Source organism: Artibeus jamaicensis, unplaced genomic scaffold, assembly GCF_021234435.1.
Source record: "Artibeus jamaicensis isolate MK-2021 breed Jamaican fruit bat unplaced genomic scaffold, CSHL_Jam_final contig_1127, whole genome shotgun sequence".
NCBI classification, from domain to species: Eukaryota; Metazoa; Chordata; class Mammalia; order Chiroptera; family Phyllostomidae; genus Artibeus; species Artibeus jamaicensis.
Window position 1 is genome coordinate 1,172,248 of NW_026521219.1, and position 18,777 is coordinate 1,191,024.

The window sequence follows — 18,777 nt, forward strand, 5'->3', positions numbered from 1 at the left end:
TCACCAACCACTAAGAACACTGTATTACACTTAATACAAGGTAAAAGTTCCCAAAGTTAAAGATGTTGGGATGTAAAGCAAGATTAGCTTTGATTTTTTCGTCAATTTTTCATACAAATTCTCATTCTGCCAACAACTAGATATGTCACCTGTCATATCTAAGCCTAGGTTTTCTCACTTGTAATATGGGGATAACAATAATGTTTAAACCTTCAAGGCAGAGACCTGGTCTAGCTCTTTCTTCTTTTTTACTTTCTACTTTTTTACTTTTTTACTGCTTATTATATTCGATGTTCAGAATTCTTCCTTCAATAAAGAAATTATGAATGCATATATTGTAGCGATCAGTAAAACTTACAATAGCAGAATAAAGTCCTATGTATAACTTGTCTTTTAAGACATAAAGGGAAATGAAAAACTATGACGGTATCCACATGGTTTGGTTCAGTCAGTGAAAATGTCTCAGAGGAGATGCATTGAAGCTGAACTAACCTTTCACAAATACTGTGTTCTACTGCTGGTTGTAAAGATTCAGAGTCTTGATTTCACTAAGAGGATATGGGATTTAAACATTACATAGATTGTAAGGAAATACATATATATCCTCTTCTGTCCAGAGTTTTGTCATTCATTCTGAGTGCCAGTACATTAACACAGTACTCATGGCTCACAAACCAGAAAAGCCAGTCAGTACAGAAGCAGCTTGCTGTTTCCATCCGGAAAGTCTTCAGTCTGCTTTCTTTACATCCTATCAAGAGTTTATAATCTAGACATTGTCATAACTCAAAATTACTCAGTATATTTGTCTGTGTGGAAGTTTTCATACCTTGTTTTTTCATAATATGATTATGAGGAACAGAGGAAATTACATACACAAGTCAGCTATAGATGAATACAGATTTATTTTTCTACTTTTGAAAGTTCTTGGGGAGAGTTGGGAAATATATATATATGTGCTATACAGTGTTTTGGTGCTTTTCCCTTTATATGCCAATATTACATGGGAATTAGCAATTCAATACAGTATTGACTGTTACTTCACAGAGCACTTATAAGAGATTTGTGCTTTGAAATTAGACTTATATTTTAAGATTTTTTAATTTATTTATCTTTAGAAGGGAAGGGAAGGAGAGAGGGAGAAAAATATCAGCATATGGTTGCCTCTCGTGCATCCCCTGCTGGGAACTGGCCTGCAACCCAGGCATGTGCCCTGACTGGGAATCAAACTGTGATCCTCTGGTTCTCAGGCCTGCACTCAATCCACTGAGCTACACCAGCCAGGGCAGAAATCAGACTTTTTTTTTTGCATCATTCACTAGGACTATGAAGAAATAAAACTAATTTCCAGGGTATTATGTGTGGTTAATATTTCAGCATTAATGGTATGGACATTTGATTGTAATTAGTCTTATCTGTACTTTTTGGCTATCATAGTAGTACTGAAGTTTAATTTGAAAATAGTAGTTGGATAAGTGGAAGCCTTAGGTTGGTAATGTAGGAATTTGATTTCTAGGACATGTCAGTCTTAGTCTATACTCCATGACTCTTTCTGTAAATGAGGGATTATTTTGTAATGTTACCCATCCTGGTCCCTTCTCAGATTTGTTTTGAAGTGTGGAATATATGCATATGCAATTTTTTACTATTTATAATATTCTCTATATTAAAAACCCCAAAAGTGATAATTACTTGCAGAATAATATACTCAAATTAAAATCACATGTACCTGTTTGTTTTCATGGAAAGACTTAGTATGGTAGAAGAAAAATATAATTCTTTTTTCATAAGGTTGGGGTATGCATCCCATCTAAAAATCTAAAAGGAAGATATAGCTCTTCATAGTCCGGAAATATTGTACCATGTCACATATACTAGGAGGAAGTCCTAGAGCCTATATATGTGTGTGTGTGTGTGTATACCATATATGTATATGCCACATATATATGTATAGTGTGTGTATACACACACACACACACACACACACCCCTCTGCTAGGAAAATACAGCAATAAGAAGAGGGAACCCATCTTCAAATATTCATGTGATAAAGAATAATGTATAATATGTACAAAGATGGCCTAATTTCAAATATTTCAGGAAGAAACAAAACATTTTCTTTTTTAAAAATCAAAGATTATAATAAGAAGAAACTCTCATTTAATTGATTTTAATAGTACTAAACAAAAGCAGAAGATTTATGTTTTAGAAATCATCTTATGGGCTAATGGCCATTCTGTTGTCATAAAAATCCTTTATTTAGCCCTGTCCACAAATAAGCTCACAGCAGGAGAAAGGACACTAGTTAGAGTAATTTGGGAGATAACGTAAACAGAAGGAATGGCTAGGAGCATAGTGTCATCTGGCAGAGAGCTTATTTCCTGAACCCTGTGGATCTGGTTAAAACCCAACAGAGCTGCCAATATGCTTCTCCTCAGTAAATGCTACCAGTCTGCATGCCACCAGGCCCATCGAGGCTTGTACAGGTATTTTATCCAAGCAGTCCTTTGCATAGCTGCCCAGTGCCTGCAATGACCTGAGTCAGTCATGCAGAGTCTTTCTTATGCTTACACCAATATTTTCTTTCAGTTTTCATTTTCTGCTGCTCCTAACCCACGGGTTGTTACTGTTCTTGTGGCAGAGGAGGCAGCACTTCGCAACCTTCTTAGTTTAGACCTTGAATTTGTTTGAAAGCTAGGCTGAAAATCCCCAGGCCGGATTTCTTTACAAGGTTGCTGTCATGTGTGCACCTGGGACACCTGGCTCTCCAGGAGGGTGGGAAGAAGTGAGGTCTATTGATTCTGAAGAGGAAGCAATCCAGGCCCGACGAGCAGGTACTGGTAAGCAATAGACAATGAGTTTGGGGCATAAGAATCCCACTTCATTCTTTTTTCATCTGGAGATAAATCTGTATTTAGCATTTTCTCTGTATCTATTTTCCCAATGCAAATATTCCCATTCTGTATCCATCAGGTGCGGAGTGATTTTTCTCTCATTTCTCAACAGAGCAAAGTTTCTGGCTACCAACTTTATCTGCAGTCTTTTTCTCTGAGAGAGATTGTTAGATTTACCATGTAGCCCTAAAGATTGTAAAATGATTAATCATATGTATGGTTTTTTGTGTAATAGCCAATTCAAAAAAATTTTAAAGATTAGAATGTTTGTGTTCTCAGAAAATAAGGAAAAGCAATAGAAAGTTGCTAAACAGTGCATGAGTTTTGTTTATAGTGAATATATTACATGCTTTGCTTTCTCATGCTAATACAGAGAAATAAATGACAAATTGGAATCATTGGTAGTGGAAAATCAGTCCCCAAAGAGGAATTTTATCACTTATTTAGAATAATGGATCCTGCCCTGGCCTGGTGACTGTTGGTTGGAGCATCATCCTGTACACCAAAGGTTCCAAGTTCGATTCCTAGTCAGGGCACATACTTAGGTTGCGGGTCAATCCACTGTCGAGGTGTGTACGGGAGGCAACTGATCAATGTTTCTTTTTCTTACTCTCTCTCTCCCCTCTCTAACATCAGTAAACCATATCCTTGGGTGAGGAATAATAATAATAATAATAATAATAATAATAATAATGGATCTTGGGTTCTTGTGAAATAGCTGAAACCTTTTTACAACTGGCCTTGACCTAGACTGCAATACCTAAAGGTCAGTTGGTGTATGTTCAAGCTCCAGACTGCAGTGGATGTCAGGTTTTACGTGTCTTCTCCCAGGGGAAATCAGTGTGCTGGTTGAAGCGACTGTGAAGTCACAGCTGAGTGGGAGGCTGTGAAATATATAACCCCAAGGAGGGATACGAGTGGCTCAAAATGAACAGAGCGCTAGGAATATTTTAAATAAGTAAATATTGTTAATATGAATTTCTGAATTAATGAAAAAGAAGGATTTTTTTCTACTTATATGTAGACAGTGACCTCAGGGAGTGGCACTTAGTACTGTGCATGGGATCTCAGAGTATATGGTACCTAGAAATGAATGATAGGGTATTTTTTTTAATTTTTAAAAAGATTTTATTTATTTATTTTTAGAGAGAGTAAGGGAGGGAGAAAGAGATAGATACCAGTGTGTGGTTGTATAAGTTTAACACTAGTCCCTTCTAATATTGATTCTCTATTTTGATTCTGTAACCATCTTAGAGACCTTACTTGATTTATCTTGTGTTAGAAATACAGTTTGCTACCATTTGACAAATTTTCTCATATGGTGGCATTTTAGGGAACTCAAGATAATTGTACCAAATTAATATAAATTTATGAGATGAAATGAGGGATATATATTAGGTTAATAGCATTCCAGATGATTTTATAATTTGAAACAAGCCATTCCAGGTGATGAATGAGAAAAAAAGAAACAAGAGAAGAGATATATGAAAAGGAGGTTTCTCCAAACCTTAGCCATAGACAGGCACAACTGTAGCCATAGACAGCGTATTAAAGTGTTTGTATTTGGTTGTCTTAGCCTACATAGGCTTGTAAGATCCATAGATTCTTAAATTTCAATCAAATAAAATTACATACTGCCAGTTTGGGGAAATGAGTAAGTTGGTTGTTGAAAATTTTGACTCTCCTTTCAACATGGCTTTTTAGTTTACTTGCTGGGCAGTTCTGTCTCTCAGTCATGACATTTGTATGTCTTCTTCTAACAGAACTGTGGTAAAAGGAACTTAAACATTCAGCAGGCAAAGCATGACTTCAGCCCCATACAATGGCCCAGAAAATCCTCACTGGCTCCAAATGTGCAAAATTGAGGTAGAATATTGTAGGCCTTTCTGCATCAGTATAGTTTTTCATACCAAGCCCTTAGCTCTTTAACAAAAACTGCCACAACTTTCAGGTCATCCATCAAAATAATTGCAGTAGTTGCTGCTTTGTATAGTGAAAAGTGCATACAGCAGGCTTTCAAGTCAAAGTCAAGTCCAAATCCCATCTCTACTACTTATAAAGCATGTGACCTTGAATAAGTTAGCTTTTCTCAACTTCATCTGTAATATGGGACAAGTAATGCTGATTTTGTCATAAGCTTGTGAGAAATAAATGAGTTAAGTAAAATTAACGCAGCACAATAACAGTGATTCAATTAGTGATTATTTCCCTTTCTAATCCCCAGCCAAAAATTGGCCAATTTTGACTCCAGATAGTTTAAAGAATACTTGAAAGTTTGGGGAAAATAAAAAACAAAGATTTTTAAATAGAGAGTAAAACTATGTTAGTTTAACAGGAGAAAATTATTCACTTGTTTGAGTCTAATATTTTTCAGTGGATTTGGTTACAATGAGATGATCCATGTTTCAGAATTTATCCTTATCAGATAATTATTTTTTACAAGTGTATATGATTTAAGCAAACAGTGCATTCAGTTAAAATAAATGCAAGGCGGTTCTTTATTCTCCCTCTATTATCATTTGATCATTTCATTTTCTAAAGCAAACAAAAAGCAGCTTGCCTCTACTTTTCAATAATATTCCCTAGTGGGTTAGAGAAGTAGATCATTGTTCAGTGTTGTTTTTGGAAACTGAATTCTGTACTGTGATAAAAATTAAATTAGTGGAGTGACATAATTTAAAATCAACTAATTTTGTTAATTGTTACTGTCGTTCTGTGTGATGCAACATATGAGGTGAATAAAGTAAATGTGATGACTTGGGAGGTTAATGATTCTATACCTCAATGAAATTTTTCTTAGACTATGAACTGTGACTCTGCAATTATCAAAGGCGTGCATCTTTTAAACTATTGGAACTGTGAGCCACCCCCAACTCCTGGGCAAAACCTACCTGGGGTTGTCCTTTTGCCCCCTGGCGATGAGCTACTAATAACACTAGGCTGGCCGTACCGGAACAGCCTGAAGAAGTACTTTTGTCCTTGTTCCCAGCACTCAGTCCTGCACTCCTGGTTTATGCTTCATTGTGCCAGTTGTTGTCACTGGGCTAAGATCTCAGATAGGGAGCTGCAGAGGAAATGATGTGTTACACAGGGCTTTGACAGGATCATTGCCAGTGATTGGTAATGGGACCAAATCATCTCAGGTGAGTTTTCTGTGGTATACTAGTCAGCAGGGGTCCACTTGACTTTGTCATCTTAGCCCACAGATACCTCAGTGCCTTGTCAGTGGGGGGGATAAAAAAGAGGAGCTCTTCAAGCATCTGCCTGAGTCTTTCTCCTGTGCTGACTTTAAGGAACCACAGCATTTCATGTCTCTGTCTAAAGGAAGGTAGCGTCTTCTGTGCCTTGTTTCAGGAAATGGTTAATTATGGGCCTACCAGAGCCTCGGTGTTTGCTGTGGGAGCCTCTTTTGTATAGCACAGAGCACTGTAGAGGAATGCGGTAATCAATGAGAAGCTGTACACTGCAGAGATCTGTTTTGATGACAGCAGCACTATGGCCTTGTTTAGTGTCTCTGTTGTATAATGTTGGACACTGCAGGGGGGGTTTTTTTGGTTTTGATTTAGAATGCAAGAACCAAAGGGAATTTTTCAAAGAAATTCCTTTGTATTTTGGTGGATTTTTAATAGCATTGTGGATTTGCTGCCAGTGCTAGCTAGAATTCAGTGATTTGATGCCAGTAGCATTTATTTAATCATTCCGATGCTGCTGTTATGTTTGCTAGGTTTCTGCAATTTCTGCTACTTCATACGTTGCTCTCAGGAACAGGTAAACTAAGCCATAATATTAATCTTATGCATAAATGTAAAATTAATGCAATATATTGTTTAATTATCCAAAAAGTAAGATACTAAAATGCTTCAGTGATTCTATCAGTAGAAAATGAGGAGTATTTTACTTTGCACATGGAAATTACACAAATATATTAGAATTTTAAAATACAGTGGTAAGCATCTAGTTGCATTATATGAAGTTATTTTTATGTTTTATGTTTAAATGAATATTTGAAGTGTACAGTAAATTGTCTACAATTTTGTATTTAACTTTTATCTAGGTGTATATATATTATACAATTAATTATGAAGTATATATTTCTCTTCTGTAATTGATCAAAGAAAGTTGTTTTCCCTGTTTACTGATTTCACTAAAACTAGAAGCTTTAAGAGTTTAATCTTCTTTAAAATATAAAGGTATCAGCTTTTACATAGATTGTTATTTGGAAGTATTTAGACAAAGGCTTCCAAGGCCTGGTTTCTCCTAGTCTACAGTTATTTTAGATCACATGGAAATGCCTGTGTTTTTGTGAAATGCTAAGATTTGGATTAAAGGGAAAACTTCAGATAAGGGGAGGACAGAAATAAAGACAGAAAGAAGGAAATGGAAATGTGGTATTTTGGGTCGGAGTTGGGTATGTGACCTTGGGTGACAGAGTGACTAACTTCTCTGGCCCTTGTTTCTATTCTGCCAGTTTGAAAAAAGACTCACTTTCTGTGGGAATAGTATGACATTTTTTTAGGTGCTCAAGATCATCTGATGATAATTTTTGTGTAGAAAAGCACTACTGTTTAAGGTATGCGGTTTTCTTAATAAAGGAGAGAAAAAGAAGTCTTTTAGGGTTTTTTTTCCTTTCCTTTGAAGTGCAGCTCAGACCTGTTTTGGGAGGGAGATTACACCTCTTTTAAATTAAACTAGCAGATCTTTTAAGTCTGTTTTAACTATTTTGCCAAATAGGCATGGAGCAATTCTGAGGTGTCTTGAAGGCACTTGCTGTCAGACTGTTCTCCTTGGGAGGGGAAAGAGGCACCATGAGTTATGCTGCAGCCAGACAAGGCGCTGGATGCAGGGCTGCTGGATGCAGGGCTGCTGGGGCTTTGAAGCCTGCCAGGGACAGCAGCACCCTGGCCGCCCCTCGCTGCATTCCCTCTCAGGTGCAGCTCCACTGCAGAGGGCAGCTGGGGAAAGCTTCTGCCTGTTCTTCTCAACAGATTACTCACAGGAGGTCCACCTTCTGCTGAGGGCAACGTTAAAATCCAAAAGATCAGAGGCAACTAGAAAAGAAGCAGCCAGCACCCTCCCACTTGCAAAAGTTGGAATCAGATTGCTGCCTATCAAATGCTAGTTCGTATTTATGAGTCTAGACTAATTGAATATGTCTAGACTAATTGAGGGAATAGAAGTATTTTATTGTAAATTGAGCCATGTGCTTGCAGAGTGGCTAATCATTGCTAGTTGGTGCGGATTATGACGCTCGTGTTTATGGCCGTACCTACTGGGTCTTTTCGATGGTAGACACTCATTATGGGAGCAAGGCTGAGGCAGTGATGGTTCATGCTCCCACACAGATGCGTATGAGAAGTGAAAGAAGACCATCATCAATTTCTCCACCTAGCTCTAAGGAACCAGTTTGATTAGTAGTCGGGACACATGTAGGTGTGAAGGCAGTAACTTTATCAGTAAACTAATTCTCTTTCATACAAAAGAACGTCTGCTTGAGTCTCTTCCAACTTTCTGATTTTATGTGATACTGTTAGTTGTTAGCTCACGGTTAGAAAAATCTTCAGAAGGAGACATTTTTCTTTTGAAGCATTGTTTGTGACTGTTCTTGAGAAGAGTGCTGTCAGAGAAATGATGGAAGTCATTTGAAAAACAAAGACAAAACTAAGCGGGGTGAGCAGTAAGTATATACACTTCCCTATATTTCTCCAGGTAATTCAGAGGCCCTTCCAATGAATGAAATAAATACTTTCTGTTTTTCTCCATATTCTAAAGCCAGAGAGATTAGGAATAAGTATGTTAAACTATAAAGCAGAGAAATCAATGAAAGAATTAGTAATTACCTTATAATAATAGTAATAACTAAGAAGACTTTCATAATACTTATTTTCATGCCTGAAAATTTTAGGTTAATGAAATGGGTTTAGACTTTAAATAGCCTGCTTCAAGTAGGCCAACTTTTGTCTTTAAAAAGGTAATTGTCATAATCATATAACTAGTTAATTCTTTGCAGAAATGCAACCAAAAAATTTGAACTTTTATCTAATTTGAATCCATTGTTTCAAAGAGGGTTTTCTATGAATTATACGAGTTTTAAAGACGTGGGAGATAAATTCTTGTTTTAGTAAACTGTAAACATTGAACAAATTTCAAAGCCAACTTCAGAATAGGGGCCATATTGATTGTAATAGATGGATTCCGACATAGTTTTAATTGTATAACATCTGCCAGATACTTTAGACATATTCATAGGTGTTTGGTTTTTGTTTTTTTTTTTTGGTAACAAGAAGTTGGTAGCCGTGCAGTGCTTTTTTTTCCCTCTAGAGAATGCTTAGCCCTTGAATCTTGGCAGATCAAAGTTGGACCAAATTTTTTATCCACTTCGAAGTTTTCTTTTTCTTTCAAGATTATGTTTTCTGATAATTTATTTAGAATATATAAGTTTATTATTACTTTGTATATTTTTCTTTTTAGTTAATGTCTTTGAAATTATTTAAGGCACTCATCCGGGAAGAAATATTAACACATCTGTATATAGTAAGTGTTCTTGCCTGTTGATATTAAAGGCTTTTTAAAACAATTATTACTTACAGTTTTGATAGTTCTTGAGTAGTTTCTTGATAGTTCTTGATAGTTTCTGAGGTGAATTCCCCTTGCCCTCTGTATGTAATCACTCAGCTCATTTTTTCTGAGCATGGTTTCTTGATTTCTTAAGTATCTGGCCTAAATAGGGGTTTTAATGAAAGCCTACCGCTGAGGCTGAGGACCTGCAAGAGAGGATGATTCTGAGAGCTCTAGGTAAAGCACTAAGGCAGCATAGCTGTTTCCCAGTCTGAATCACCGCTCCATCCAGACTCATTAACCATTTGTTCTTAATTCTCGCAGAGAACATGAGACCTTCAGAGAAATAAACGAAACAATGGGCTCTGTACAGAAAAACACACATGCACACAATTTTTTTTGCCCAGTGTATTTTTTAAATTGTTGTTCAAGTACAGTTTTCTGTCTTTTACTCCCATACCAGCCTACCCCCCCATAAGCTCCCCACCTCCCTCCCATTTCCACCCCCTTTAGAGTTTGTCCATGTGTCCTTTATACTTGTTCCTGTAAACCCTTCCCCTTTTCCCCTGAAATTCCCTCCCCTCTTTTATATACAGTTTTCAAGAGTATACGGATCCCTTAAATTGATGGGCCGTATAAAAGTGGTCATATGACCCTATAACCTTGCATTAAAGATCATAAAAACAATTACTTGACATTCAGTGGTAGAAAAAGTCTTGCCTACATGAAGGTAAGTCATTTTTCTCCTGTTAATAATGAAGAAACCAAAGACCTTTGAAATGCTTTTTCTTTAAATGCATTTGATAATTTCATGGACTATGTTAATCCACATTATAGTGAAAATATTTACCCCAAGCTTAACTCTACAAAACTATAAATAAATGATTAAATATATAAGTAAAAGGGTGAGGGATGACTGAAAATTCACATACAACATTAGCTGAAAATGGGATTGTATTTTATACAAACTCACATTATTTTACTTGTACCTCAAGAGCTAGCCGGGCCTTCTGTTCAGAAGGCCTTGACAGGCTAGTTTTCTTTTGTCTATGATGATAGGCATTTTTGAAAGTTACATTGCTATTTCCTTAATTCAGATACTAGTCTCGTTCTAGATCAGACATTTAGTTACAGTGGGCTTTATATATCATTTGTGTTAGTCTGAGATTTTAGTATCGTCAGAACTCTTCAGTGAAGACATGAAAGTGATGGACAAATTGAGCACAAAATAAGACCCCTCAAAAAATGTTTCATCTGAAAGATTCTGTAAAATGTCAGTGAGAAACCCATGGCTTATAATGAGGAGAAGGATCTGTTTTGGGAGGTTTTGCCTGAAGTTGTTCCCTTTGAGTTTGTTCTCCTTACTCTCCTCAGTTGTTCCGGCTGGTTTTGTAAAGCTCAGCTGCCGTGGATCAAGTTTTCGTGCCTGTGACCCAGCACATCTGGATGTTTGATCTAAACTATAATATAATGCAGTAGTAATTACATTGAATGAAGATTGTAGTAGGCCTAAAGATGTGGGTGTGCATGGGTGTGTGTGTAACTTTGGTCATCAGAATTATTAGTGCATTGCTTTGGAAATCAAAATTATAAAAATTCTTTAAAAGTGAAATTATAAAGGCTAGCAAGAGATCTCCTTTTGATGTTTTTACTCCTTTCAACAATTAAAAAATAGCCAAGCTATAGTAATATAGTGTTTCTCACTTGGAAAAATTAGTATTTAGCTACTAGAATACAGTTGCAATGACTATTTTAATCCAGGTTCTTTAAAGATATATTTCAAACATGAATAATAAGCACTTTATACCTAAAAGTAAATGCTACTTGTTAGTTTTGCCAGATAGGAAGAAAAGGAGATTGAGGTTAGGATATGCTATAAACTGACTTTTTCATTTTAATCAACAATGGAATCTAAAAAAAAACAAACTAAGCAAGCAACTAGAACAGGAAGAGAATCATAGAAATGGAGATCATATGGAGGGACAGGGTAGGGGGAGAACAGAGGAGAACAGAGAACAAAGGTACAGGGGATAAGAAGCATAATTGGTAGGCACAAAATAAACAGGGGTATATTAAGAATAGTATAGGAAATAGGGCAGGGGTGGAGTGGTAAGGGGGAAATGGAGACACCTGTACTTGAACAACAATAAAAAATTTTGAAAAGAAAATAATTAAGCAACTAATTTAAAAAACAATAGTATAGGAAATGGAAAAGCCATACAACTCATGTGTACAACCCATGAACATGAACTAAGGGTAGGGATTGCTAGAGGGAATGGAGGTGCCAGGCAGTGGGGAGCAAAGGAGAAAATGGGACAACCGTAATAGCATAATTAATAAAGTATGTTTAATTTAAAAATTAAAAAATTTAAAAATAAATAAAACCAGGCAGGAAAAAAAATATGGAGATAATTCTCTAATTTGATTTTAAGTAAAATATATATGTCTTTATATTCTGGAAAAGGTTAAGGTAAACTATAATTTTTTCTTAATATTGGAACTATTATAATCACCGTTATAATTTGATAATTCTTGTGGGTCCATCCATTTCTCCAGATCATTCTTACTGTGGTCAGTAAGCCATTTTAATTAAAATGTGGGTTGGTTTATGGAAATCATGTATAGTATATGATCTTACAATGTTAAGATCATTGGAATTATTCTGTCAATGTTAAATTTATTGGGAGAAATTACTTAACAATATTTACTGTCTTTGTGATATCACTTTATATCTTATTTAGAAAGGTTTGTTAAGGATTTATAAAATTTGCATTAAAGAACACAGGAAAATTATTATTTTCAACATTATTGAAATAACATTCAATTTAATATTTTCATAAATTGTTCAAAGAATAATTTTAAATTTAGTTTTAATATTAGATATCAATTCTAACAATAAAATTTTAGATATCAATGCTAACAATATTGTTTTTGTTTTTTCACCAAATATCTGTTAATTTCACAATTTAATTCACTTACATAATCAGAAATGATTACATATAAATACATGTAACACTTAACCTAGAAATTATAATTTTTGTTCACTTTGCTTTGTGTACTCTTACATTAATTTTAGGTAAGTGTTTTTAGGAGATGATTTAGTGGCTCTGTGTATAAGACAGTATACAAAGAACAATTAACCCTCTATTTCCCATTTTTATTACTACATTCATGAACTATCGAGGAATAGAATATTCAAAGAGAACAAATAAGAATATTTATCGTACATCGAACCCTTAATTTTAATACACCGTAAGTCTGAAGCAGTGTTCGGTGAACACTCACTACCTGTTTCTGTTTTTTGTGGCATTGCTCAGTAGTGGTTTAATTTTGAATTATAAAGCTTAGCTTCAAATCCCTTTCTGGATAGCCGGCTTTTCAATATGCTAAACATTTGCCAGCCAGCTCGATGTTACTGATTTTATTTATATTACTTTAATTAAAACCTTTCTCATCAGAATTTTACATCATTCTCTTTTGTTTGCTTCTAGTCAGGTAGTCTATAAAAGGGATTTCATCCTACTTTCATAAAAGTTTATCTTTCGTAAAAGTTTATGTTTTAACATCAGTTATTATATTGCCTATTAGTAGTTGTTCTAAGCTACTCACAGTATCACGGGCATTAAGGGTAGACAGACCCCTAACCAGTTTGTTTGATTTGTTTGGTTTTTCACTCGCCTGTGCTCTTCTTTGTGGGTCCTTACTGCGGTCAGTGTGCGTACCTATACCAGCCCTTTTGCTGTTCAGTCACGTGTGTCTTCACTGGTTTTGTGGGGCTGAATGAAAGACAAACTTGTATGATTGCTACTGTGAAATCATGAGTAGAAGCCTAGTGGGTTTTTGACGGAATAAAGTATAGGAGCTCAGATCTGTGACAATGATTTTTGCTAGATAAGAACCCTTTTTCGCTTGCGTTCTTTGGCAAGATTTACAAATAGGCTAAGATAATTTGCTGTTTACTGAATTCTGCTATTTAAGCTATGAGTAACCTAACACCTATACATCAATTGCATTTTCAAGTTGCTTCCCGTTGTATCAAAGATATTTCAAGATTGATGAGTGGAAAAATCTATATTTTAATGAAAGTCATTATAATAATTATGTTTTGTGTATAAATATTTAATTTTAATTCTCACTTTAAATCTACAAAAGAGGCTTACTAACTATGAAATGTAGAAATACAGCCATTTGAAATAAAAAATGGGTTAAAAAGTTTGGTGAGTAAGAGTAAGGGTAGAAAATTTGGTTGCAGATTTGACCAAAAACATGCTAGCACCCAAGCTTTGAGAAGAGTTCCATCAGTTACAGAATTTACAGCTTCCACGACAAAATAATAAACCAATTAAGTACACACAGGTTTTTCCTGATATTGACACCAGAAAGGAAGTTTCTTCTGTGTAGTTTCACAGAGAAATTAGTCAGCAGCTGCACAATCCCTATATGAGTAACATCAGCACTGTGATGCATACATACAGTGCTACATCAAAGGGCAGTTTGCAAAAGGAACTGTGGGACCAGTGCGGGGAAAGTCTGTACGGAAACACAGTGCAAATTCAGATGCATGGTTGTCTGATGGCCTGGATTAATTCAGAGTTAGATTAATATCTTAATTCATTTACTACAATCCCTCACAAAGACCTGTGTAGATAGTATTGCTTTAAGTTTTTAAATTTATTAAAATAAATATTTAATTTATTTTAAATGTCAAAAATACTGAGGTACATTGTATTCAAATGGATATACACTCTGAAGTGACTTGAGAGTAATTCACTACAGCTGGTAATTGTGGAGTCATTGATTTAATCAGCCAGACATACTGCATGCACATTAGGTTTGCCTTGCACTTCTGAGTAGAAGGCCCTCCCATTCTTAAGAGAGCACCTGTGGCCAAACCAAGAAAACATGTTGAGACTCTTTTAAAGTCTAGGCCGGTGAGACTTCCTGATTATTTAAAGTAATAGGTTTTGTTATGAAAATTTAAGATAAAGATATTTTTAAATTATTATAATAGAATGACCATTTTAGACTGTGATTAATCTAAACCTTAAATATTTAGGACGTCTGGAAGAGAAATCTTTTCTTTAGTCAATTGGTTAATCTTTCACCAACCTTAACTTAGTTTGCTTTGTAGTAAAAGTTTATATGCTATCTATTTGCATTTTTGAATATTACTTTTTCCCCTTCATTGTCTTTTGTGTTTTCTCTTCTTTGAATAATCTTCCATCATATGGAGCTGGAGCACATTTCAAGGGGCATGCTTCTCTACACAGCTTGAGTTCTTTTGCACTGCGGCAGAGGTTTAGATGAGTGACCTTGCAGTATTTTGCAACCTAGTTTCCTATGGTTCTATTTTTGAGGTTTACGAATATAGATATCTTAGCATTTTTCTGTAGAACAATGTTGAGGCATAAAATCTTCAAATGTCTATGCCTAGTGCTTTCTCACTGTCAATCAAGGAATTTCCAATTTAAAAAGTTCTTTAATATGTTTATAAATTACTTGTTTGCATAGCCAAAATTAAAACAAAGACAAACAAACAGAAAACAAGACAAAAAAGAAAGAAAAATGACAACATTTACAGTAACTTGCCTTGATGGAGCTCTGTTTTTTAAAACATCTACTTATATTACCAAAAAGGTTTGCTAGAATAAATTTGTTTTCTACTATTTTATAGCTTAATGATATTTTTAAAAGGATAAGCAGTATCAATCCTTTATAATTACTTCCATTTTGTTCTGTATAACTATAAATTCATCTTTATCATCATTTGACTATTATTATTATGATTTACATTTATTGATCTCCATATTTTTTATTTTAAGTCTTTGGATGTAGAGGCGGGTAGGAATTGATTTCACATTTAGAATTATCATTGCAAATCATTATTTTGCTAGCATTGCCTGGGTGTGAGATCTAGATAAAAACTAACGTTTTTCTTTATCAAAGATATTTACATCTAGAGTGCTTTCTTATAATATGTGCTGTGAACTTGCCCAGCACTACAATTTTTTAAACCTATGGTTAACATCCAGTCCCCAGTCAATGAAAACAAATAAACCCCAATTTTTTCCACAGGGTTTCCTGGCTGGCTATTCCGAGGCTTTGCACGTGACAACCTGTTCTCCCACGTGAATGGAATACTCAGTGTCAATGTGGAAGCCTGGTCAGTTGGAAAGTTGCAGTAAAATTTTTCCCTCTTGTGTGCAGCACTTCCCAAATTCATATTTCTGAAGAGTCATTGTGTTAGAGAAAAGACAAGTTTCCCTAAGACTGTTAATTTTGCAACTTGCTGTTCAGGGCACTTTACTATTTTATATTTATACCCTAGGGAAGAAATTTTTCAGTCATTAGGCCTCAAACCATATTTATACATGAAATTTATTCCTCTCTAAATTATTATTTGTGGAAATCTTTTTGCCCTGTCAATCACCTTAGACTATTTTTCAGATACATTGCATTGTAATTTAGTACAGATGATAAGTATAGTCTGATCTAGATTTCCTGAAGACCTTGAACACCCGTATCTTACTATTCTAAGGCACAGTGGTATGTGTGTGTTCTGCGTGCATGTGGTTTGGTTTCCGTTGTTGTTTAAAACTCTCAGGAACTTTCATTTCTCAGCCTCTTCTGAGTCCTGTAGTGTCAGGTCAATGCAGAGGTAAGGAATAAAGAGGACATTGAACGACATGATGTTTTCGGAATGCCTCTGAACCCTAAAGCCTTATGTTATCTCAAAAATCTAAATTATGAAATTTTCAGAACCAGGAAAAATTAAACTGAAAACTAATGTTTATCATGTCAGATAGCTTTTTATTTTACAATGTGTTTTAGCCTTGTCACAAAATGCTCTGTGCTTTCCCACAGACCCATCATCCAGGGTGACCCTGTTACATATTAAAACTTATATGACCATCAGTCTTGTTATTATTTAGATTCTTTTGTTAGGAATACAAACTAAAAAAAAGGAAACCTGAGGAAGTTAGGATGTGTATAACCCATTAGAATATCAGTATTAGAATGTATTCCATAAGTAATATCTATACCAAATAACTTTTAAGGTATAAAACAAGCTGGTCTTAAGAAAAGATTTTCAGGAATATACTGAGGCATCAGAAAAATATATAAAGGGATAAAATAGCCAACTTGTTTCATAATTTGGAGACATTCAGTCTGAAGGATTTAGTTTATACACCATATGTATTTTGCTCTCCTACAAAAATATTATATAGAGAAGAAATGACAGAGTGCTTAGATCTAGATTTAGGATATATTGTGCAACCTTATCAAATTAATTACTTCACAGATAGATATTTTTGGTTAACAGTTAATCTGATGTATAGATTATTTTAGTATAGATTGCTTCACTATAGTATTCTTAACCCCTTGGGCTTCCACTGACATAGTGGAAATCAACAGGAAGATTTATATTATCACTTCTATATATGTTACTTTTTCCCATAAACAAAATGTTTGTAAGATTTTTCTAAGCCCATTTCAAAGCATACATATTTTGCAGATTATTGATTTCAACTAAGTTATGATAGCTACTCAACTATAAATAGGATCTTTAACACCATGATTTTATATTTGTATTCTCAATTATGTATTATATAAGAAAATCAATTTCTAAAGATTTTTTGTAGTTACAAGCCTGGCACATCTCACTTAATCCTCACAAAACTCTTGCAAGTAAGTGGCATTGTCCCCATTTACACAGGAGGTTAGGGTTTATAGTAATGAAAGGCTATTATCAACGTAACGCACCTAGTAAGAAAGGTGCATTACAAGTCTCCAGCTTCTAAGGCAATGCTCTTTTTTACACAATAGCTGGTTTTTATGTTTTTTTTTAAAAAAACATAAAATATAAATATCAGATAAGATATAGTAATGTTAATGGAGAAATTAAAATACATTATGATTCCCTGATTATTCAAGGTTTCAAATAAGTAATCTGTGGGGCAGAAAAAAGTATCTTTACATACTTTTCAGCTGGCATTAAAATTGACAGAAATGCTTATCAGTATTGTTATTGGAAATAGATTTTAATATATATTTTTATACTCAAATGACAACTTGCATTTCCATCATGCTTTATATAGTTGAAAAAACAATTTTATAACTGTTACTCATCCTACTCTGGAAATAACAGTGGAACACTGTAGAAGTTATTATCTCCTAAAGTTGAAGCCCTATCTTAATTATTGATCCCAGAGCTCAGACAGAAAGTTCATTCTGAGTTCCATAGAACTGCTTTGTAGAATTCTGTGGTGGTAGGGGTGGCATTCCAAAAACTAATTCTCAGCTTCACCAAACACTACATGTAAACATAAAAGTACTGCCTCTACTAAGTGGTAATGAAATTCATTTGTAGATAAGTTAGTTAGCCATCTTTTCTGTACCCCCAAATTATCATACACAGCAATAGCATTCCAGGCCCTCCAGCAAATATTTAATCTCTCTCTAGAAGTGGTTCAATCCTGTCAGTTCTGTTGAGCATAAGTAGTTTCTGAATACAAACATCTTTGACACCTCCTTACTTTAGTAAGTAATAGTTGCTGCAGAGAGAGAGAGAGCATGCGCAATATTGTTGGTTCTATGATAGAAACATACCACATTGTGAACAAAGGAGAATTTCAAAAGTGAAATTTCTAATGTGCATTTAGAGAACCACCACTCTAATGAATCCCTAAAGACTGGAGATAATGTAATATTCTTCCAAAGAGTGACACTATGCATGTGTGTGTCCTGGGCCCAAACCCTGAATTGGATTTTTAGTTCCTTAGAATTATTGAAGAGGTTGTGCTGCAGACCAATGGTTTGGAGATGCCTCTAGCCTTGCCCCAGGCCTTGCATCCAGGGGGCACAAGTCTGGATTATTTATTTATGGAGCATTTATCATCAAATTATGGAGTTGACATTGTTGTGGATTTTGAATGAAGTCATCAAAAAGTGTTTGAGGACCAATATTTTCACAATACTAGGAACTTAGACTGATAGTAATTTGTGATTTTGCATCAGTATACATAGTATTATTTATTTGGAGCTTTTACAGTTTCACAGATTATGTGATTAGTAATTAAATTTAACAAGTATATCTTCCTATTTTGTTTCATTGCCTAGAAAGCAAGTCCTATTAAATAATATTGTTTCTTACCCCTGACTGCTAATTTAATTTAGATGAAATTAGGCCTCCTAGGACTTTGAAAAACCCATTCTTAGAATTGAGTGGTTTTTGTATATGCACTGTATAAAATATTTAATAAATATGTATTTTGCTCAGTATTTTAATTTGCTATAATAAAGTAGATCAGTATTTATTTAATTTTATTTAG

The 18,777-nt window shown here is 34.7% G+C and overlaps 1 protein-coding gene across 22 annotated transcripts in view; it reads left to right on the forward strand.

Moving 5' to 3' along the window:
• RIMS1 (regulating synaptic membrane exocytosis 1) overlaps positions 1–18,777 on the forward strand; it is a 425,147-nt gene that overhangs the window by 251,620 nt on the left and 154,750 nt on the right. For 21 of the 22 annotated variants that reach the window (XM_037147279.2, XM_037147299.2, XM_037147135.2 and 18 more), the window contains exon 1: positions 2,737–2,836. The exons of the other annotated variant lie outside the window; for it this stretch is intronic. In XM_037147279.2, coding sequence (XP_037003174.1) covers positions 2,737–2,836 — 100 coding nt within the window. Of the gene's footprint in view, positions 1–2,736; positions 2,837–18,777 lie in introns of those variants that run through there. 22 annotated transcript variants of the gene reach the window in all.